Source organism: Periophthalmus magnuspinnatus, chromosome 4 (genome assembly GCF_009829125.3).
Source record: "Periophthalmus magnuspinnatus isolate fPerMag1 chromosome 4, fPerMag1.2.pri, whole genome shotgun sequence".
In the NCBI taxonomy this organism is placed as follows: Eukaryota; Metazoa; Chordata; class Actinopteri; order Gobiiformes; family Gobiidae; genus Periophthalmus; species Periophthalmus magnuspinnatus.
Window position 1 is genome coordinate 5,618,408 of NC_047129.1, and position 23,592 is coordinate 5,641,999.

A 23,592-nucleotide genomic window follows, 5' to 3' on the forward strand; every position below is an offset into this window, starting at 1 on the left:
TCGTATTTCCCAACAATGACGAACCACTTGATTTGACATGTCCCCAAAAGTCATCATACTTGCAGAGGTCCTGTAGAGCCATTTCAAAATCCTGTTTGTCAAATCTGATCTCCAAAAATTCTATCTGGGAAAACTGAAAGTCGTAAAACGCAAAAGCACAGATTGATTTCATCCACCATCGGCCTTTATATGGGGAACAAGCGGCGTACCTTGCATTAATCATCAGCTCTAGCATCAGCAACAGCGTTACCTCCTCTCTCTAAGACTTTGATGCACATGTAGTCAGTGGCCCGTGGGTAATTAGTTTTGGCTGCCACATCAGGCCGTTTTCAGATCAGATTTCTTCAAAGTCGTGTGTAGGCGAGGGCCAAAGAGGACACGGCGGGGCTAATGGCGAAAGGCTTGGCTTGGAGCATATCATATTAAGTTAGACTTTCGGCTTTGATCAGTCCTCTGAGTCCATCTGATAGAACAGGACTCTATGGGGCAACGGACTGTATCATAGCAGGTATTATTGTTGAATGGTTAACTGCTGGTTGTGTGTGTGTTGTGTGTGGTCCTGCAATCAACTGCCTACAATCCAAATTTGCCTAAAGGTGCACTATGTAACTTTTTGCTAGAGGGTCCACCACCTGCTTGAGTCAGTGTAGATGATGTTACTTAGTTTGGATTGTTTAACAGTATGGCATTAAACTCACAGTCTTTTATTTACTCAATAACTCATGTCTAGAATACCTTGTAAAACATGTATTTTTACTGTGTGTGGGTTTGACACAGATTTCACTTGTAAATTAGTGGTGTTACCTGCTTGTCCTATGTACGTAGATAAGTTCAGTGCCACACCATGGATCCGCCTGTAGCATTCAGTACTATTAAATAGAATAGGCTAATAAAGGAATTATATGAATTTTCTGTATAAAATAATGCCAGGGAATGAAAGAAAACCTTTGTTGCAGAACTAAAAGCTGCCCAAGGACTGGAGTGTTTGTTTTGTTTTAGTGCAACCCTTGAGAAGTACTTTGAAAGGCCACTTTCCATTTTTATCTTGATTGTATTTGTTTGAACAGAGAACATGGCATAAACACAAACCAGGTTTGGGCTCTGTTTTGCCAGTATCATTTTCGATATTACTTTCAGTTTTAAATGTCATAGAACGTAAATTTTATCAAGTTGGTTATTGCTTAGTGTCCATTTTGTCACAATCAAGTGACATATTGACCAATTAATATAGTTCTAAATATTACCTGGTTCTGTGGGATAGTACTCGAGGTAAATATTCATCATAATTTTATATCAGTTAAGTGGGAGCTTGAGAAGAAAAGTAGAAAGCAAAAAGTTGAAAAATACAGGTAGGTAGGAGTGAGTTTTAAAACTGAATACCTCTATTAATATGTACCGTATATTAACTTTAATTTCATCCTGTATCTATATTAACTGACATCAGTTCTAACCAAAAGCAGGGAAAATGTACTTGCAGGTTTAAACATTGATCTAACCAAATAAATATGCTGTCATGTATTTTCATTTGTGAACTCTTAACTTTTGTGTAATTTAGACCAGTTTTGGCCCTTACTATGGTTAACATGGTTGCTAGGTAACATACCTCTGCTTGTCATCAGAATTGAGCCCTTTAAATCCTTATGCAAATGGCAGTAAGTAAGTTGTTAAACTAGAATATCAGGCAGTGCCTGATGTCTCTGGGTGTATCCAAACTCACACACTACCTGTTTGGGATGTCACTGTACATGCTCTGACTTCCTGATGAGACTCAGCTGTTACATGGTGCACAGAATTAAAACAATCTAAAAATGACCTCCAAGTGCTCTTTAAAACATGGATATTTCTCTGCATCAGTAATCATGGTAGGATGTGTCTTTGTTAATTCATATTGTAACATATTGTCTGATCTGATATTTTGTGTTTAGCTTAGAGTTGACTCCTTTTGTTGTTCTTTTATCTGGTTTTTGTTGTTCGTTGCTAGTTGATGTGATGGTTTGGTTAATCCGTTCCTGGCCTCTTTTGGAGACTGGCTCTAATGAGTTAAGACTGTTGTTGCTTTGCTCTTTGCGCTCTCTTTTTGGAGTGGGTTACATGCATGATTACAGTCTACAATAGCCCTTGTGTTCAGAAAATAAACAACCAGAAGAAATTTGGCATATTTCCTTATACCACAACGCTGCAATCTGTTTTGGTGTGTGGTGTGGGTGCGACTGCCAGTACATAGGCATGGCATTTAGCAATTAAGTTTTGTTTCTTGTATTTACAAAGTTTAGACAAGTAGAAGGTTAGTTCAATCGTGAGTTTTGTGTACATTTAGCCCATGTGTAGTATATTACTCACTCCTCATTTGACTTGACCTGACTAGAGGTTAAGCAGGTCAGGTTAGGTTAAGCAGTCGTGAAGTCTTAGTTAACAAACATTTATGATTTTGCGCAGTGTATTTTAACTAACATGGTTCACGCTTGGTTAAGATACAGTTATGTCATGGTTTAGTCCTGGTTTTTAGACACCACCTTTTCTCTTTTTCGTTCATTGAAGGTGAGACATTGCAAACCACATATTTACTTTGTTATTGTTGTGTTTACACTTGTGTCACTCTCTGTCAGGTCCTCTACATGTTGCGAGTCATTCCAGCGTCCTCCTCCTCCGTGGATGCTGACAGCTCACATCACGGTTTCATTGCGTTTGCCTCTGCTCCTGACAAAGTGGTGGATGGTTCGACGGTCACCCTGCACTACCACTGCCCCAGGCCGTGTCAGCTCGGCGTCCGTGTTTTGGCGACCACATTACAAGAGACAAATTTGGTCATCTTCAGGAGGACATGGCTCATCCGTGCTCCCGGGGGCATAAGGACACACCAGGTGCTCCTACGTTTACCCCCGTCTATTCTATATCGGGGCAGTCTTCATAACAGGGAGGTTTTAGAGGTGGTGAATGTGACTCTTGGAGCTTGGATACAGCACAAACATGGAATTGTGAGGGTTTCTAAACAGCTGCAGATAACTCCGGTTTCCGAGCGTCCGAGCAGGCCTCCCACTGAGTGCCCTTCATGGCCCTCACAGCTAATGTGGCGAATAAACACTCTGCGAATCACACGCTGCCAGCAGGAGGCAGGTCAGACACTTTTCATAAACATTCTTTTAAAAAAAAAAAAAAACTATAGGTGACTATAGGTTAAATTTGATGTATTTACGTAAATACTATAGGCTTACTGCTTACATATACTTTTGAATTTGAAGTACAATCTTTGGTGTTGGATGTTGACCCACTAACTTTGAATCTGGAAATGATTATTCATTTAACAGGATTTTTTTAATATATATTTTATATCTATAGCATATTACAGAAAAAACAAACAAAAGATTAGACAGCTAGATCTACTAAGTACTAAGTCACAATACTAAAACTTCAAATTAGATTTTAATGTCGGAAAAGGGTTTTTCTCACTATCAATTTCAATACCACAATAATAATAAAGGAAACTGATTTTTTGGACACTACAGTGTAATTTTCAACACAAAATAATAGCATTTTCTTTACCATGTGGTTTTAGATTTGAATCATTCTAAAACTGTTCAGAAAAGGTTTAGTTTTGTCCTATTTATGTGCTATTTTTAATATGAATACTTACAAATGAGTATCTGAGTTCTATACCAGTTTTAGTATTGATTAGTCTATGGGTATCAATAACTCTACTTGATACATAGAATTTGTACTTTATAGAAGCTTTACATCTTGAGGACATTTTGGCAGATGCGTCCACTGCTCATGAGCCAGTGCAAATATATAAAGATATTTGTCTGTGCAGTGGAGATGAATTTGCTGGAGTTCCCCTTGGCCAGCACTGGGGAGGGCTTTGGAGCGGTCCGCAGGGTCTGGCCGCTGATCGACGCAGACCTGGAGAGACTGCGCCGCCGTGCTGTGACCAAACCAAGGTCAGAAACAACAATGAGTGTTTCATAACAGCCATGGGCGCCTTTTGAGCAGGAGTTTAACCACACAGCGAGACAGTGCATCCAGGGGAGAGCCACATGTTGTCAAAGCAGGAAGAGCTGCAAAAGGGTCAATGTAAAAGGCCACAGACTATAGACTATACCGTTTTGGAAGAATTCAATAGAATTTGACGATGTCAGCTGGACGCAAGTACAATATAACCATCCCCACCGAGAAAACATAGTGTTTGCAGTTAGTTGCGAGGACTGTGCTCTGTGCTTTTTAATTGTTTTTTTCACATTGCATGTACAATTTATTTGCATACAATAGAGGATATAGCTCTAAATATCATTGTGATGAGAGACAATAGACTCTACACATTTGGCAAAAACCTGGGAGTTGTGATATTAGTGCAACACCAATTCATAGAAGTGATTTGCAGTGTACTTATTGATCTCTTTGTAATTAGCAAATCACAAAGACTACGATTACTAAAGTAATATCATTTTCTGCACAAGCAAATGGAATGGGGCAAATCTCTGTCTCTGGGTTTCTTGTATTTATTTTATTAGAGTCCCTGAATGTCTTTAAATGTGCTCTGTGCCCTGAATCCTAATTCAAATGGCAATTGCAAACCTACTTGCAACCGCAATTCTTGTGATTTTCCAAGGCAATGCAGCCCTGCTACTATTCTATATCCCATGTGCAATTTAACCATAATGAACACAAAACACTTGTATATTGTCCAAAGCAGAAGTTTCCTTCATGGAGATTAGCCTAGAGAATGTTACGGCATCACAACCAAATAAGTTAAACAAATGAGTCCTAAATGATAGCCTGAAAAGTGGCCTGGCAGCAGCAGACTGAGAGGCTCCAGCTCATTGACTGTTTGCTTTTCAGAGTTGGCAGATGTTAGCCCAATCTCCACTCACTTACTTTCACTACTCTCTCATTATAAATTACTTTACTGGCTTCATGACGCCTCCTCACCAGAGCATAAAGCATTTTTATTTATGGTCAATGAGAGACGCCGAGGTCAGTGTTTTAGCAGATTGCACACAGCATTTTTTATTTACTTTGTCAAACCCCACATCACGCCTCGAGAGCTAAACTAAATGATTTGTCAGGCTGAGTTTTATGGTCTGTCTTGCAGAGCGGCACTGTCCATGTGGATCTACCTGGTGCAGTGGTGTCAGGAAGCACAGTGTTCCATCTTCCATCACCTCAACAATGATGAGATGTTTGACTCTCCTCTGATCCAGCTCTCAGACACAGGTGGGCACCTCAGGCACTGCAAAAACACATATCTGTGAGCCAAAGGTGCACTATACAGCTTTCCTGTGGGGGGTAAGCCAACTGCCAGTCTCCATTGAGAGGTTAATACCCTGAGATGTTCTACAGAATGACATTAAACTTAATCATCTACATTAAGACAAGCATGTGACGCCACCAGGCTACATTACAGGTCAGATCAGTGGAGAGGCCGACCCCCCTCACAGTAATAAACACCTGTTATTCAATACATGCAAGAAAATAAGTGACAGACTCCCAATTCAAAGTTCTAACTTTAAAGTAACTTGAAATTTTTTTTGAGTGGTTCAAATGAGACTTTATCTATGTGGTAAACAGGCATAGATGTTTAGCTCAATTATCTGTCTGATGAAGGTATCAGTGGTGATAGATAATTCTAATGCCATATGGTGTAACATTCTAGGCAAAGCAATAACATCTGCATGGAGACAGGGAGGTGGTGGACTCTCTACCAGAAATTTACATAGTGCGCCTTTTATAACCAGAGTCTTGAAGAAAACTCTTTAAGACAACTGTCTTTTCTCTGGTGCAGGCGACCTCATAATTCAAGCCCATCTGACAAACGGAGAGGAGGAGGCTTTCCGCACCAACGTGGCCCTTCCCCTTTGGACATGGACCCGACTGGACTTCTACATGGAGGGTACAAAGGTATAGAGCTCTTGAAGTCAGCGGGAGTAGAGTAAAACAACATCAAAATCTGAATGCAGCTTGTGGCATCTCATCTGACTACTGCTTTTTCAGTGTCTAATTTCTTTTTGTAACAGCTGTAAGATCCAGAACAATGGTCTTTTCCAGCTGGGGAACTCCGGGCAATTGCAAAGTGTTCTGCAATTTAGAGTTGTTCACGGCTCACCAGTTTTGCTTCCGTGCTGTACTCTTTTGCATTTCACTGTGTCTGTTACTTTCAGGTGGAGGTGAAGACAACGTGGGACAGTCAGTTCTACGTGTCCAGATATGAGTAAGATATTTCTGTATTATAAGTAACGCATAAGAGAAACTCACGCTCAGAGCCCTTGTGAGATGTTGTTTTATTGATATCTTGGTGGGGAGGCAGGGGGTAGCTTTAATGTGAGTGTTGTGTAATCTGATTGATCACAGGCTCTGGAAAATGTGTTGTTTAAATCCATTTTGTATTTTTTTCTTAAGTTTTCAGATCTCATAAAAACTTTCCTATGTATGTGTGCAATACAACCTCATTGGATGATATAACACACCTCATCTAGCCAATGTATTAATATTATGGTTAAGGTGCACTTTATGTACTTTATTGTCCACGTAGGGAAATTTCTCCTCTGCATTTGACACATCCTTCACTGGGTCAATGAAGCAACCTGTCAGAACCCCTCGCAGTTACACACAGCACATAACAGTATTGATAGAAAGGAGTATGTTTATCGTTGCTATATAAATATACATTTTACTACTTCCACAGGTTTCAGAATAACATACATTTGGATGACACTGATGGACACTTTGTGATCGGGGGCAGTCGATATGCCAGAAGTATACGTGGATATTATGGCCCCGTGAAGTACTACAGATTTGGCACTAACAAGGTAATATGACGAACGACGCAGTATTTAGATGTAACATCATGACAACTGCACTGACAGTTGAAATGAATAACGCGTTGTTACAGTAATGGTGTTTATGTTGGTGACAAATTGGCTTAGAGGTTTATTTTATAGAAGTTAGTTGTGTTATAGTTGTGTTAAATCATATCTATGACTGCAGATCTAGTCCTGAGTTAGTATAAATAAAAACGTTGCATAGAGAGTACAGTAGTGAGCCTGAATTCTGCCCCTTGTGGGGCAGAATTCAGGCTCACTACTGTAGCTCAGAAAAGTTAAAGACCTGTTGTGCAATATATGATCTATGACACCCGTGCATCATTATGTTATACTTTGCACATTTTAAATTACAATATTCAGCTAAAACAACTTAAAAGAAACAAGCCCACTGACTTCCAGATTAGAAATGATGGTGTGGTGCCCCATCATCACTACAAATGTTAAGCTGACGGCCCCTCTCCCGCCGCAGATCATGTTAGCAAGTAGTGGGTTTTTTTTCATTTATACCTAAATGATTATGCGATGCTGCCAAATCCTATGTGTATCATCAATAGACTTCATTCTTCAATAAAACTGAAGAATGAAGTAAGTACAGAGCAGTGGGCATGTGCCAGAAGCGATTGGCAAAATGGCATCTTGAAAAGAAGCGATTAAAGATTGCTCAAACATACACAAATCACTTCAAAAATTACTTTGAGGAAACGGCAAATGAGAAGAAAACAACTATAATGTGGTTAATGGTTTAGATTAAGACAGGTGGTCAGAATGTGTTGCATGATTATAGAGAAAAATGATCAAATACTTGTGTCTGTTTGTTGCAGATAAGTCATGAACTTAATCCCAGAGACGTGCTGATGGGTCTGTCTGAATTTCATACTGAATGTGAAGAGTTAAAAGACATTACTCGCATCTACCAGGAGGAAGTCAGAGCCAGCCATTTCTTGTCACCAGTCAAACAAGGTGCAACATTGTTTTGACAAGTTGCTCTTTGAAAAAAACATCAATAAGAACAAATCGCACCTATTAAATCTGCTGAAAATGCTGGTGACAGTTGAATTTTATGTCTTGGCGCAGGTGTCTCTAAACCCCACTTTATCCATATCTGGAGTCAGTTTGCCGAGAAAACATGCAAACATAGATGGACCTGGGAATCACAGAAAAAACACACTGCATTTTTCCACTTTCTCGGAACAATGGAGGAGCAGATACCAAAAGGTTAGTATGGTTTGCACTCCGAGCGGTCATGCTAAATGTCGCAAGTGTTTTGTGAAAGTGTTTCATCTTTTTCGACAGGATATTTGAGTTTCAAGGATCTCAGGAGTGGCTTGTTCGATGAGGGACTTGGAGCGATGTTTATCGGGGACCAGGTGGAAATTAATATGACAGAGAAATCAAGAGCCCTCCTGCACTCAGCCTCCTGTTTTGGGAATCACAAAGCATCTCTTCTCTTGGCCTCTCTCCATCTCTCTGGGCTGGGACATGCGGTCGATCAGCCAAAGGTACAGTCAATGCAGTTTTGGTGTTTTTTAAATTGAAACACTTACAAAGACGAATCACATCGATTGGTATTTTATTGGTATGCCTGTGTGTGTGTTTTGCAGGGGCATATCTACAGTTTGATCGGCGCTTTGGGTGATGACCGGTTTGCTCTGATGCATGCTGGGTACAAGCATACACAAGGAATTGATGGCTTTTCCAAAGACTTCGATATGGCCTATAGCTATTACTCCAATATGGCAATCCAGAACAACATCGACATGGAAAAAATACATCAGAATACGGTAAGTGAGCAGAAGTAAAGTAACAGACAAATTCTACTGACTAAGAACCTGCTAATGAATGAAAAAAGCCTTATTTACATTGTATGTTATCACCATCTTCTCTGTCTAAAGTGACTCTCATTGCGAGTCATGTGATTTGTCCTGAGTACTAATGACATCCCAGGTTCAGATTTAGTTTAAAAGACTGAACAGAGGTTACAGTTACTTCAAGAGCCTCTGTGCATCTTGTTGCTCTATTTACAAATGCAGGAGTAAGTTATGAGCTTGTGTTATCACTTCACATTCATTTAAAGGGTATTGATTGTTTTGAGTAATATAGTAAATGTAATGATATGAGTTCCAGACATTATTGATGTTTGTTAGCTTGGCTTTTCTTGAGTTCAGAGAGAGTGGAGAACACTTGAAGGGCATCTTTTTAATAACATTGTAACTCTTTATTTGAATTGGTAATCCTTCCTCAGAAATAGGAGGAGAACACGCGCAGAGGAAAGTGAATATTAAAATAATCTACAGCTTTTAAATGGCGTTGTAGGCAGTTCTTGCTTGTCCTCTGCATTTGTAAGAAACAGGTACGACTCAAGTCAAGTGAGGGAATGAAAAGCACAGTTCAAGGTAGGTTTTGAATAAAAGCACGGAATAAAGTGTTTTTTTACAAAAAATAAAACATTTTTACACCATTGAAAAACTAATAAATTACTTCAAAAACACAGTATTTTCAAATAATGTTTTTTATTCAATATGTCAAACTGACTCTTTCCATTTTTAATAGAAATAGAAATAGAAATGATGCATTAACTGGTTAACGTGAAAATTGTAATATAAGCCCGTTGTCCTCAAACCTGATTGTATTATTTTTTGTTTTGTTTTAATGTCAGCAATACCTTCTTGAACACATCTATCTGTGGAAACCTGAGGACTTGGCTCAGAGGGAGGTTGCTGGGAAGGATGTGGTGGACTTTCTGAAGTACCAGGCTGAGAGAGGGGACGTGGAGAGCCAGGTGTGTACTAACTGTGTTTTTTATTAGCATGTAAAACTGTGCTGTGTAAGCTAAATTAAGCCCCTTTTAATTTACTCCTTATGATCCTCTTGGCTGAGTTGTTGTTAGCCAATAAAAAGTCTATTATGTGCAGAAACACTTGGGAGCCATGCTGTACTGGGGACAAAATGGCCTCCCCAAAGACTTAGCGGGCGGACTGCAGTGGCTGGAAAGGAGCGCTCTGCAGATGAAGGACCCCGACTCCATGTACCACTACTCCATCCTCCTCATTAAGGTGATTTCACTGTGTTCTAGATCAGCTAGTGGGCAGGTCCCAACTCTATGCTGCAGATTTGTTGACCCCCCCCAACCCTCGTGGGACCTTGGCCCCTGCCCTCCAGCAAAAAATATAAATAATTCGAGACTATGAACGCGGCCGAACTATTTACTAGAACATAAATAACATGTTAAATTCCTCTTTTGATAGGTCTTTTCTAAACTAGGCTCTACTTTATATCCTGTGATAATTGGTGTCTAAAAATCATCCATTGAAATGCACTATGGTGTGTTAAATTGATGGTGCTATATCTTGGGGACACAGCTGTTTTATTTACAAACACTAAAATGGTCTATATCTTGTTAAAGCAATCTGTATTATGAGTGAGCTTAACAGTGGATGTTTGGTGCCTGTCTGTGCTTTGACAGCTATTGATTCTGTGATTGATGCTTATCCCTGCAGGGGCAGGGAGTTAAGAGAAACTACACGCAGGCTGTGGATCTGCTAAACAAGGCTGCAGAGATGGTATGTGCTCTAATTCAGTCCAAGAAAGTGTGTTTACAGTCACTGGCTCAAGCGCATTTCCTTTGGCTGTAGGGCTCAATTAATGCCTTGAATGGTCTGGGCTGGTACCACGGGATTATCCTGAACGACCACACATCGGCAGTGAAATACTTTGAGCAGGCTGTGTTTAATGGAAGCAAGGAGGCCATGTTTAACCTGGCAGTTTATCACCTGAGCGGCACCATCCCAGACCAGCCGCAGAGGAATGAGGTGCGACTTGTTCAACCTAATTAAGTGCGTGATAATGAATCCCTTTGATTGGCATGGCTTTCTGTTTATTTCATTCTATAGTTTTCATGATGTGGTTAAATCATATGACCTAGTACACAAAGACAACAGCAGTATACAGAGTAGTACATTTTGAATGTGAATTGAATTACTTAAGTAATTTATTCAAGGGAGGAATAAATTATGCATTTTGTCTTCAGAGGTGATGTAGGAGCAGGAAAAATGGATATGCAATATAATGTGAGCCAAATTCTGAATAGCTAACTGGGTTATAGTGTCTCCAAAATGGGGAGTAAAGTCGGCCACTGGGGTCCAATCCAGCAAACAAGCTTCTGTAATGCCAGTTCTGATAAGAAAGTATCAGAGTAGATTCTGTGTTGTGTATTGAGGTTGAATATGACACAGATGGTCATAGTTGTATGGTTGGTGTTTGCATGCAAGTTTGTTTATATGATTAGGTGTGTTTGTATGTATGGTTAGGTGTGTTTGTATGTATGGTTAGGTGTGTTTGTATGTATGGTTAGGTGTGTTTGTTTGTATGGTTAGGTGTGTTTGTTTGTATGGTTAGGTGTGTTTGTATGTATGATTAGGTGTGTTTGTTTGTATGATTAGGTATGTTTGTATTTATGGTTAGAAGGGAAAAGAAGCTGACAGAAAGGAAGAATTGAGCAAGTATTTCTTGTGTCTAGACTGCAGCTTTCCTGCACTTCCTGAATGCGTCTGCGTTAGGACATGTGGGCGCTTCAGTGGAGGCTGCACACTACCTGTCCACAGGCAGCCTGAAGGGGGTGTCCCAGGATGCAAAGAGAGCGGTGAGGTAGGAGCTTTCGCTTTGGTGGCGAAAGTCTTGTTTTGGACTGTTGCAGTGTAGCCCGCAGTCCCTGGCATCTCATTTCAATGACAGTGGCTAATTCAAGGTCAGAACCCACAATTTGCATTTCTAAAAATAAGAGTCACTGTCACCGCTTTGCTGTGGCCTCACACAGTTTGTGCTTACCGATGTTACTGTGCCTTCTTATGCATTTAAAGAGTCCCCTGCTGCTACAGCTTTTTTTAGATGACCTCAACAAATCACAACTATTTTTAGATAAGATTAAAATATTTCCAGTTTAAGTGAAGTAAATGATATTGCATAATTCATTAGCCATCTTTTACCTTATGCGCAGAATGCTAAAAAAAGTGTGTGAACAGAATGGACATCTTGGATTTATGATCAGAGAAGCTCTCCAAGCCTACCTCCGGGGCTCCTGGTGAGGATATTAATATCCATTATTTTTCAATTGTCCTCATTTAATCACTTGTGTGAGCTGGTTCTCTGTGGCTGATGTTCACTCTCGTGTTATTGTGCTACATCGTAGGCAGGAGGCATTCGTCAAGTATGTTTTGGCAGCAGAAACTGGTTTGGGTTTGGCCCAGAGCAACGTGGCTCACCTCTGTGAGGTAAGTGATGGCTGCTTTTAGCAGCTGCACTTGTCCCTGTTTAAAATGGTAATGACTCTCACTTTGATTCAGCCTTTTTAACACAACATCAGTGGCTCGTGAAAACACTGTGTGTAATTCTGGTCACATACGGAGCAGCCAAACTGAGCTGGAGGGAAATTATTAGCCACTAATGAAATAACTTTCATCATGGCGCTGCAGCCTCTCACTGTGCTCTGCTTGCAGGAGTGGGATCTGGGTTATGACTGTCAGTGGAGATATCAAAACTACTCTATATTAAACTATGATCCCCATCCTTCCGGTGAGTTCCTCATTTCATTTTGCTCTAACCTCGCTCCCTCTGCCAATCTGCTCGATAAACAGAAAGTATTTATCTTCGTTTATAGCTCTGCTGAAGATGGGGGACTACTTGTTGGCGTCCTGGAGCTTTGGGCTGGGCTCATTATCCGCTCTGGTGCAGGCCGTGTGGCTCTACAGCCGTGCCGCGCTAATGGGCAGCCCCCAGGTGACACTCCCGTCAACTCAACTCTGATCAGCACAATCCAACTTTCATGGGCTCAGGCCTGGGCAAACAACAAACACCAGTGCACAGAGCATTATGAATATATTCTGTTCATTTGATTCAGAATTATTGTATTTTCACACAGGCCATGTTCAACTTGTTCATTTTGATGCAACAAGGCCACAGCCTGCCTTCCAGGGTCCAGGAATTCTTTAATGTCTCGCGCCAAGATGAGCCTGATATTGTTATGGAGAAAATCTTGACCAGGTCTGTCACTGTACATACTAAAGGCTATAATTAAACCCATAGAACAATGAGACTGTAGTCATCACACCTGTAGCTGCTGATAAGTGAAATAGTGAAACTTTTGTTACACAATGATTAAACCATAGCCAAAAAACATAAACACCAATGTTAACCAGCTGAACTGTGTTAAGCAATGTAGTGCATTGTAGATATTGTTAAGGTTGACCAATTCAGAAAAAAAAACAACCAAAAAAACAAAAACATTTAGTCCAATCCTTCTGTGTTGTGGTCATTGGCAGTTCTTTTGAAAGGAAAGGATGTTTTTTTTGTTTCTTTTTCCCCATATTGAGGTCAGATCTTCTTGTACCGACATGCCTCTTGCTCTGTTTGTGAGTGTAGATGTGTGGAGAGCGAGGGGGAGGGGGTGGTGGAGCCCTGTGCGTTAGCCCTGCTCTGGGTCCAGATGGGGAGAGCCTTAAGGAGCATGAGTCAGAGTCCTCCACAGCATGTCCTGGTAGGCCCATTCACACTCACACAAATCACACCCACTGTACAACACTTAAGTGCTGAGGATGCTGCTGGGCTGATGCCTAACCACCTTTGGTAACACCATATGCCCTTAATTATTGAAATGTGTGAAAATGTGAAGTAGAGCCAGTTCAAAATACAAATTGCAGACATTAGACTAAAATGAAATTGCAAAGTGTACAAATTTATGTCAATATGATTTTTAAATTATTTGTTATGTTTTTGTTTGTTTTTTTGTGAACGATAATGAATTTCTCTTTCATTTTTTGTAGCATGCAAGTTTTGTTGTTGTGTGGTGTGAAGACATGAGTATTCTTACTACTATACACACTCTACACCTGCTTATCTTGTTATTGATTTACCTGCAGTGTTCTACAGTATGACATTAGACGTGTCCGTGAATTTATTCTATTACAGGTGTTTTTATTGCTCCAAAGTATCTTGAAAACATGCATCATTAATATGACTCCCTGTAACTTGGCCTGGTGAGGTCACCTGCTTGTCCATGAACTTTAATGCTATACTGTGGAACATTGTGCATCTTTAAAAGGGATATAACAACATCCAAATCAAAGTTGTATTAACAGTGTTGAAAACATGCTATTTATTCCACTAAATTTCACATTTATGCATTTTGCGCAGTTGTTATTTATTAAAAAGATTCCTGTATACAGTAATTTATTTATGACTGCACAGTATAAGGGTCACGGTCATATTATTTATTACTGAAACAAATCCATGTGTTTAGGAGCTCAGAGATTACAATCATGAGACTTTTGTATTGTGATACTTTGCCAACATTATGACATCCCTCATACAGAGCAGGGTGGTGGATATTGGCCGATTATATACCTTTGATGCCTTTAATTATTGAAATCTGTAAAAATGTGAAGCGCTGCCAACTCATAAATAAAATATCCCAACTCTATGGTTTGCTATTTTGAGTTTGATATATCATTTATTTATATTTCTCTATAGGTTTGTGCATCGTTCCTCTCGCTGTGTGTCATCATTGTCAGCGTGCCTTTGAAGATGTGTCTGGGTAAGTACTTCTCCTGCACAAATTAGCCACAAGAGGGTACAATTTCGCCACCTACAGGACCTTAGTTTGACTGAGGTATGAGGATAAGAGTCAATTATTTATTTTGTATTTTGTATATATGTTTTTTTTTTTTGTAAGAAAGTTCAACAATGGGTCAGTGATCATGAATTTTTGAATTTTTTTGTCCAAGTCTGGGTCCAGGTCCGGGTCCAGGTCTGGGAGCTGTATTATACAGATCTATTGCCTTGGCAGTGGTCAATGCCAAACATAAGCTTCTAGTTGAGTTTTATTTGGAGTTCAGTTTCATTTTGTCATTTAATTTGAAAGTGCACTATATAACTTTTCTAGTTGAGTGTCGTATGCTTATCTCCATGGAGACATTATTGTGTTGCCTGGAATGCCACATGACGATGCATAAGTTTATTATGCATCGTCATGTGGACATGATGGTACAAAATGGTACAAGACCAAATTACAGGGCAGATCAGTGCAATTCCTTTTTCAGTCCATTTTTACTGATATAAACACACATAACTGAGTGAAGATACAGATAGATAAGTTTAATGCCATGCTGTGGAACACTGCAGAAGATGTACACAGTGCACCTTTATAAAACATGTCTTTGTAGTTTGGTATTGCAGTATAAACAGTATTACTTTGAATTGTATGTTGTTTATTGCTCTGCTACTGTTACAATGTGTTAGCTCTGAAGCTAAAAGTGGGTGCTCTGTTTGGTCCAATAATCCAATCTTTCTTTCTCATTATGTCCAAATGAACAGACCAAAAGCACCCGAGCGCTCGCGTGGTCGCACAGAGGGCACGGACATCATCTGTCAGCCAAGATGGCATCAACACCAACACAGCAGAGCAGAACGGCATTATGGGAGGAGGGGGGCCTTATATACCAGCGGACAGCCTCCGGATTAGCGTACAGAAAGGGGCGCAGTGGCTATCCCGGACATGTGATTTGGCTCTGACACTTGCAGGCTTGTGTCTTTGTGCCTTTTGGACCACACTGCTCTATCATCTCCCCTGACATACAGCACCCCCAGACAATGACTCAAGTGCCACAGTAAGACTGTGCTCACAAAACTATAACAGTGTTTAAAGGATGACACACTAGGTCCTGTAGGTGAAGCCTTGGCCCATTCTGTATTATGGAAATAGAAAGGTGAGGTGATCTTCTGAATAACAATGAGTATTTCTGTACAATATTGTTGATAATGTTGCCCTGGTAACCATTTTTTATTGTTTTGTACTGAGTGGAGAAAATAAAAATCCTTTTGGCTTCTCTCTTCTGGGTTTGTCACAGCAAATTATGTGTATCCCAGTGTGCAGTGAGTTGCATACAAATTTGGCAAAGGTTTTACGACACTCCTTAACTGGGTTAGATTAATAATAGTAGTTTGTTTTGCTATATGTTAGATATGTTAGAATGGAAATATATGTACAGTATATATATTCATCATATATCAAATCAATCAAACTATTTATTTATAGTTCCTGTGAATGTGTTTTAAAGGAACTGTATGTAATATTTTGATTTGATAAACATAACTGTATCCATAGATATGAGGTAGAGATGTTCAAATCAAATATTGCTTTTACTGATAACACTTGTAATGCTGATATAGTCTTAGTTACAAAAACATTGGGAATATGGCCAAGTTGTTTACTTATTTTTACAATTTGGTGTTTTGTTTCTCAAGACAATTATCCGATCAGTCAGCAGAATGATTCTCACATGAGTCTCTCAGTGGGGTTGGCACTTTCAATACTAAAATCCAGTTGTTTTAAAAGGATTTTCTCTGATCTGAATCCTCACTGCCTAAACCCCGGTGCCTGCAGCCAACCATATACTGAGAATGAGAAAAGTGTGTATGTGTCTATAAATACAGGTAAAACCATTGTGATTAAGAGAGCAGGCTACATACTGTTCCTTTAATTTTGTATTTTATAATTATCTGGAAAAGCAGCTACTGTGTGTAGTAGAGTTGGCATCAGATTTTCTTATTTGAAAGCACTGCCAATTAAATATTGGTGATAATAGTTTTGTCATAGTGTCATGAACAGAGTCATTTTCAAAGAGATAGCCCCATAAAAGAGATATTGCAGGATGTGATGTGGGAGCTGCGGATGTCTTCAGGAAGTCTAATAGGTCAGCCATTATGATTCTATCGTGCATGTGTTATTGTTCCCATGTGTATTTGTGAGTGCAGGTGATAAGGGGCCCAGCGGAGAGAGAGAGGAAGGTTGCAGCAGATTTCCACTCAAACATTTGGTCCAAGGACGACTCCACATGGCTCTATTGATTACACGCGTGGGCAGGTGCTCTTGTGGATTCATAGATAAGATATTAGTTTTACTCACTGCTATTGGCAATAACACGTAAACACACACTCTTTTTGGATTTCTGTTTTTTTTTTTTTTTCAGGACAAAAACATTCCTTTTGGGCAGAGTGATCCTAACCTTAACCATAGTCATTACTTATCCTTAACCTACCCCCCCTTAAACTTAACCTCTTCTATCCCATATCTGCTGTACCTGGACTTTAAACTATCTAATATCATGGGACCTGATTTTTATCCATATAAGGGAAACAGATCCCCATTAAGTGAGTATGTGTACAGCTTTTAGTCCTCACATTACGATAAAGTTCGACCCATAAAGGTTTGGCACCAAGGTAACACTGCAAGTAAAAGTTCTGCTAATACTACAACTACTACTACTACAAAAAGCTAAAAATAACGTTATTGTCAGTAGGATTGTACCATATATATAAAGCACTTTCTCACTTTGACTCCATTAATTTAGAAATTAAGTAGCAGTAACAAAGGACTCCTATAAAAGTTAAAGATTACCTGTAATCTTTAACTTGTAAAGCAAAATCAAACAAGACTTAATACCAGTGTTACTATGGCTGATCCACAACACAGGACATCTCCAGTGCTGCTCCTTTGCTCCCATAAAGATAACATTATGGACAATTTTCTTAGGGGGGATTTAGTATCCACTGGCGTTTATCGTTTGTTTCGGATGAGGAGCGTTAGCCCTTAACTGGTATTTACAGCCGTGAGTGTTGTGATGTTGTTTGGTATCGGAGAAGCTTGTCATTAGCAAAATTGCACCATGCCGAGATCAGGCGCTATGAAGTGTAATTTGGAGATGCAATAATGATGTCCCTCTTTCATACCTTCAGCCCATTAGAGCGCTGTGCTTTTTAAATGAGCAGTCCACTAATGCAAGAACATCATGCTACTTTTCACTCACTCTTTTGTGCAGTAAACATGCCTGCTGCTCTCAACTTCAGGATCAAAACAAATCAGGACTTAGGGAGTACAGCCCAGAAGCAAACAGGCAAGAGAAATATAAAGGGAATATACAAGAGTACACATCAAAAGTACTTTTCAGTGGAGTTCAGGGTAAGTTAAATATGACTGAAAGTTCAATAGAAACCTTCTCTCTTAGGAAATGAAGACACGCATTCAGTTTTGAGGTCAAAGTAGAAGAATCATCAGCACAGTTCATGTTCAGAGGTGCTACTGGTGCTCACAGGGTTAAGGTTTAAAATTGCATTACCGAACAAAAAACTAAACGCACATGTTTTTAAGTTGGGCATAGAATTAGAATGCGCCTTCAACTTATACTTACTATCTTTTTGCAGAAAAGTAGATCAATTCTCAATGATCTGTATATATGTTCCTTCAAATAAAGACTAAGCACAAACATATATTTAGTTTTAAATGAGTAAAGTAGGTTTGCATATACACCAGATCGACTCGCAAAGGCCTATGTCCACAAATATTAAGCAAAGATTGTAATTTCCATGCACACATTTTATTCCATTTCACAATATCCATCTATACAAATGTGCTCAGACAGAAGAATAATTTGTTCTTTATGATTCCGTGCATTACCTCATTTAAATCTGATTTTGCGATGTTGAATCATCGATAAGACTGGAGTTGGATGGACCTTGAAGATTACTGTACATCAGATAAGAACAGCCTTAGACCATCACAACCACTTTATAATCTCTTTTTATTTTTTATTCCCGCTGAATAAAACTCACTGATTCAACTGTTTTCGTTTTCGCTCTCTCTGATAACGTACAAAAGGAGTGGATATTTAAATATACAGTAAATATTGCAGTTTCGCACGTGATTCTACTCCTCTGCCATTCCTGTTATAAATGATTTCCGCTCTATCAACTTAGCACAAAAATAGCTTGCAAATTTAATGCTGTACGCTAATATAATAAGTTGATGTTGCAGTGGCTAAACATCTTATTTAATTACATTTCTTTTCAAATGGTTGGAGCGGCCTTAATAAACCCGGCACCCCCGCTGACAGCACACTTAATCTCCTATGTGAAAAATTACTAGTTGGAACAGCCAATTGGATTTCCATACGACTTGAGTCACAGAACAATGCCTGGGCCCGTGGAGCGCTCGCATAAACAAAACATACAGTGGATTTCCTGGCAGCTCAATCTGATGCAGCGTGTAAACAGTGAGCACATATACATGCAGTGCAGTGGGGGCTAAACTATATTTAGCCATATGCAGTCCTCCACCTGAGCATAACATCTGCATATAACAGCTCATGGGGCTATACATTGAAAAGTCTAATGAAGTATACACGGTGAAGGCTGAAGTGGCGTTGTGTAACTTTTCTGGTGGGGGGGGTCTGCTGCTTGCTTATCTCCACAAAGATGTTACTGCTTAGGTTGTTCTGCAGTAACGCATTAAATATATACAGGATTTCTATTAGTAAAGGTGGTTATACAGCGCGAATATACCTTTAAAACATGCGTTCTCGCTTCTTTACAGATTTGTATAGTAGTAATGTGACATCTGCTTCTCATACTGTGGAACATTCAAGCCATGCAGTAACATCACCATGGAGACAAGCAGGTGGTGGGTCCTATTCCTGAAAAGCGGCAAAGCACACCTTTAAAACAGACTTCTTTTTTTTTATGCAGTAGTGGTGAGGTACTTGAGACTGAACCCACAACCTTCTTGCTAAGTGGCAGTATCTCTACATTAGTATTGAGATGTACTTTTCACGTCTTGGCACATTCAAAGCAGTGTAACTCAAGCATCTAATGGACTGTCTGACCCTGTTAAATAAAATATGAATCAATTAAGAACCGATTAAAATGAGTTTAGTGATGCGTTCAGTGTTCAGAGTCATTTAACCTTGGATTCCCCCTCACTCCCTCCACATGTTTATCACACGCTAGAAACACGCGTCAGACCTTATCATCTGCTACCTGACCGTCTCTGGATCATGATGTGAATGTAAAATGTGTAAAAGTAGAGACACTACACGATGTTTGCCGGGTGGGGACTGTACTCTGGTGTGGCTGTATTGGTCTCAGTAGCTCAGGGTCGCAGCTGCACTTAGCCCAAAAAATGTCACCTGCTAATAAAGGCACTGGATGTTCCCAGGACATATCCTCCATCAGGACCGAAATGTCATCTCCCACGGCAACACTAAAATATATTCTGTCATAACTTATACAAAACTTACATTCATATCTGTATGTGGGTTTGAAAGCAAATGTTCTCCAGAGGGAAAGGGAAAGACTGGATAAATGTCGTATTCAGAAGTAGCCAAAATGTGTACTCAAATAAGTAAGTAACATTGCATTATAATATTATTACTTAAGTACAAGTAAAATGTAGTGGCCTAAATAATGACTATGATTAAAGTATTTGGAAAAAAACAACAAAAAAAAAAACACTTTGAATGTAAATGTATTTTAAACATGATTTTTTTTTTTTTACTCAAGACAAAGTACTGATACCTAAAAACAAAGTATTACTCGAGTAAAAGTATGGGGTCAGAAAAAAAAAAAGTAAATCTGAGCTCAAATTTGTATCCAAAGAAAAGCAGATCATCTTGTACAGGACAAATTAATTGCTCTATGGTAGAAATATGCTTTTAACATATTTAATAGAGAAAAAGGCAAAATGGAAATACAGTTGTTTTGGGATAAGCAGAAACTGAAAACAGCTCTTCCTCACAGACAGTATGGAGGACACACATGGAGCGCCTCAGTCGTCTGTTATGGTTTGTATGCAGCATAAAAAAAGTAAACAGTGATATTCAGAAATGGGACAGAGTGTAGAGTGTGAGGGGGTGCTGTCCTGGTGTGTTACTTTATGGTAAATTATGAGGGTTGTGTTTGGCTAAGGCCTTTTATCACCGTGAGCTGTATTCAGGGACATTAGTCAGTCTGCTCCGGTTTTACATTTACTGTCAGTGTCTCCTTATCACCTCCTTATCAAATAAATGTGCATGTTTGAGGTGACTCCCAGGAATGTACAGAGTGTATCAAGTGTATCACTTTAAACAGATTACAAGTTTCACAAGGTCTCTCTGTGAGTGTAGGTCACTTGGGTATAGCTTTGGACTGTTCTTGTGAACTACACCTGTCAATGTAAAGTCACTTAAACACAACATTCATCGCTAAACTGTGGGATGATATTTATTTATGGCATTATTATTATTATTATTTTACTAGTAATACTAATACTAATATTATTATTACTAGTTGGTAAACTAGCTAAATTTGCAGCTTTCTGGTCAAAAAATTTGTGTATACTGCCTTCAGTGGCCACAGAAACTTTCAGGTAGCTAGTGACATTACAAAAGACTGCCCTGATCACAGCCACATGTTCATGATTACAAACACAAACAGCTTAAAGTGTGGATGTCTGTTAGACCAATCACAGTCTTCTTTTTTATCTCCAGATGCCACCCCTTGTCCCACTCACTCTTTTCTTCAGTCCACAGTCACTGTTTGTCAGTTTAGCAGCTCTTTATGAAATGTGCCTGTGGGTGGAGTCTATGTGCGTAGTCCCACTTTACATAACTTACTCAGAAATACTTCCTGCATTTGTAATGCTAGTTTTGCATGGTTGTTTTGTCTGTACTGTATTTTATATTCATATTTATTTGTTTTAATTTAAAACTTTCTTTCCTTTTATTTGATCATAGTTTAAATTTCACTCTTGTAATTCACTATTTTATGCTGCACAATGTTGACAAAGTACATTGTTTTTTTTTTTGTTTTTCTTGACAATAGCAATCAGATAATAACTTTTACTGGATGCCAAGAGAAAAACAAAGACTGTATTTATGTCTTTATGTTTCTTTTACTCAAAGTGAAAACTCACTTGTTACATGGAGACAGTTACTTTCTCCAGTAACTGTCTCCATGTTGCACGTCAGTTTTCACTTTGAGTAAAAGAAACTATGAGGAAAACTCAAGAAGTGAATAAAGACATAAATACAGTCTTTGTTTTTCTCTCGGCATCCAGTAAAAGTTATTGTCTGAGTATTAAGGTTGAAGTAAAAAAATACTGAATGTAAGCAAAAAAGAGAAGACCAAAAGATAAAACCTAATCATCTCTAAACTTGGCCATAATGTAGACTCCCCACTCCTTTGACCTGTAGAAATACAGGTTAAAACATTCATAATAGCTTCTTGGGTTGAACTTTTTACCTTAATAACTCCCTTCAGCAAAAACCACCAATGTTATCTTAGTAAACTCAGACTACTGCAATGAATAAACCATAAGAGTATGTGCAACCAGAGATTCTTTTATTACTACTATTTCATCAATTATGCAAGTGCTAAAAGTGGACCAAAATGGGTCAGTGTTGGATGGACTCACTTAACTATGAAGATGCTCTGTAGGGGGGACAAAATGAAGTAGTGCACAAAGTATACAGGGCTGCTAGGGGGAGTCGGGTAAGGACAGAGTGGACACACAGGGATCATTTGTCTTTGGTTAGTGGACTGTTTACACTAGTGACTATCGACTCTTGGGAACTGTGATGTTTACAAATGTACCATAAATAGCTGGCATCTGCTCAACACATTATTGCTTCTCGTGGTTGAATAAGTAAAGCATTTGACTATTTTACAACAGTATTTTGTATGAACTGGCAGAGGGATTATGTAGCAATCAAGGTTAGGGTAGGATTAGCAGTAGCTGTTGATATGTCTATATGTCTTTGCGGAATTATTGTGTGGCCAGTAGCATTTTTAATATATTGGGTTCATACACATATTTGTCAAAGCTTTTATGATTCTGTTGTTTATATTGTTGTATATGCATGCATAAGAAAGACATATAAATGCAAAAACAGGTGAAAGGCCTTCTGGAAGTGGCACAAAACCTGCATTATTCCATTGAAATCGAAAGTTCACACCACTCTTCATGGAGAAAGAAAACATTTTTATTCTTTTTTTTTTTGCTTAAAAGTTACATACTATGCCTCTCTTCCCTCACAGATAGGAGATTTTGGTTTCAATGTTTCTTTAGCCTGTGTCTGACCTGGTTTTAATACAGTATTACTCAAGTATCTTCCACAGACCATGAAAATAAAACATGCACAGAAGACTGATTCAAAATTGATCGCTCAATTTAACCCGAGTGCTTCAACACAGAAAAGGTAAGCACTAGAAAGAGCATCAAGCACACACCTTCCACTATACCGAAAGATTTCCTGTCTATTTTTCAACACGACACCGTCTATAGTACGGAAAGTTAAATCTCATTTTCATCACATGTTACAACGCAGCAGGAACTCATTTTGCAGCACCTTACATAACCCTCGGATGTGCATGCTATTTTAATCAACGTTATCATTCAGAAGCTGCACCTGTGTCTTCAGATGCCAATAAATGATGCGAATTACATTTTCCATTGTGATTACCACCTGTGAGCAGATAAAGCCAGTCTATAAAGAGTATATTGTACACACTGTCCACACATCACTGACGGTTTGGACCTTCACCCCCAGAAACTAATCGCACTTTTGCTTCATCACTGACTGTAAGAAATATCACAGGATTTGTTAAGTACTCATATAGGGTTTTTGTACTTTGAAATGTTATATATAGTTGGACAGACAGATGTAATGGAGTTTATGTAAGCAGATGATAATTGTAAAGGTGCACTGTGTAACTTTTCTGCTGCGCTAGTGTTGGTACGCTCTGTGGAAATGTAATTACACATCTGCCTGTCTCCAAGGAAATAGATCAGAATACTTTCCAGATAAAGAAAGTAAGACAAAAAAGCTACAGTGCATCTTGAAATATAACAAATCTGGCACATAAATTGCGAGTATAGGTATGCTGTTACTTCAAAATCTAAATATTCTCTTGAAAA

The 23,592-nt window shown here is 39.1% G+C and overlaps 1 protein-coding gene across 1 annotated transcript; it reads left to right on the forward strand.

Annotated features, from left to right (window-relative positions):
- Positions 1-1,752: 1,752 nt before the first annotated feature.
- On the forward strand, positions 1,753-15,695 carry LOC117394142 (protein sel-1 homolog 3). The gene is made up of 24 exons (XM_033992166.2): positions 1,753-1,862; positions 2,607-3,114; positions 3,809-3,935; positions 5,087-5,208; positions 5,777-5,892; positions 6,153-6,202; positions 6,677-6,800; positions 7,637-7,775; positions 7,890-8,030; positions 8,109-8,314; positions 8,417-8,596; positions 9,472-9,594; positions 9,728-9,868; positions 10,313-10,375; positions 10,448-10,624; positions 11,332-11,459; positions 11,809-11,892; positions 12,001-12,082; positions 12,308-12,383; positions 12,469-12,587; positions 12,730-12,851; positions 13,230-13,344; positions 14,337-14,400; positions 15,180-15,695. Exons 1-24 carry the CDS (start codon positions 1,809-1,811, stop codon positions 15,434-15,436), a joined length of 3,318 nt encoding a protein of 1,105 aa, XP_033848057.2. The 5' UTR covers positions 1,753-1,808; the 3' UTR covers positions 15,437-15,695.
- The last annotated feature ends 7,897 nt before the right edge of the window (positions 15,696-23,592 follow it).

Coding starts and splice junctions, on each gene's coding strand:
- LOC117394142 (XM_033992166.2), top strand. CDS start 1,809: ATGACCTCCAAGTGCTCTTTAAAACATGGATATTTCTCTGCATCAGTA. Junction 5,893..6,152: donor TCTACATGGAGGGTACAAAG/GTATAGAGCTCT, acceptor TGTTACTTTCAG/GTGGAGGTGAAGACAACGTG. Junction 9,869..10,312: donor ACTCCATCCTCCTCATTAAG/GTGATTTCACTG, acceptor TTATCCCTGCAG/GGGCAGGGAGTTAAGAGAAA.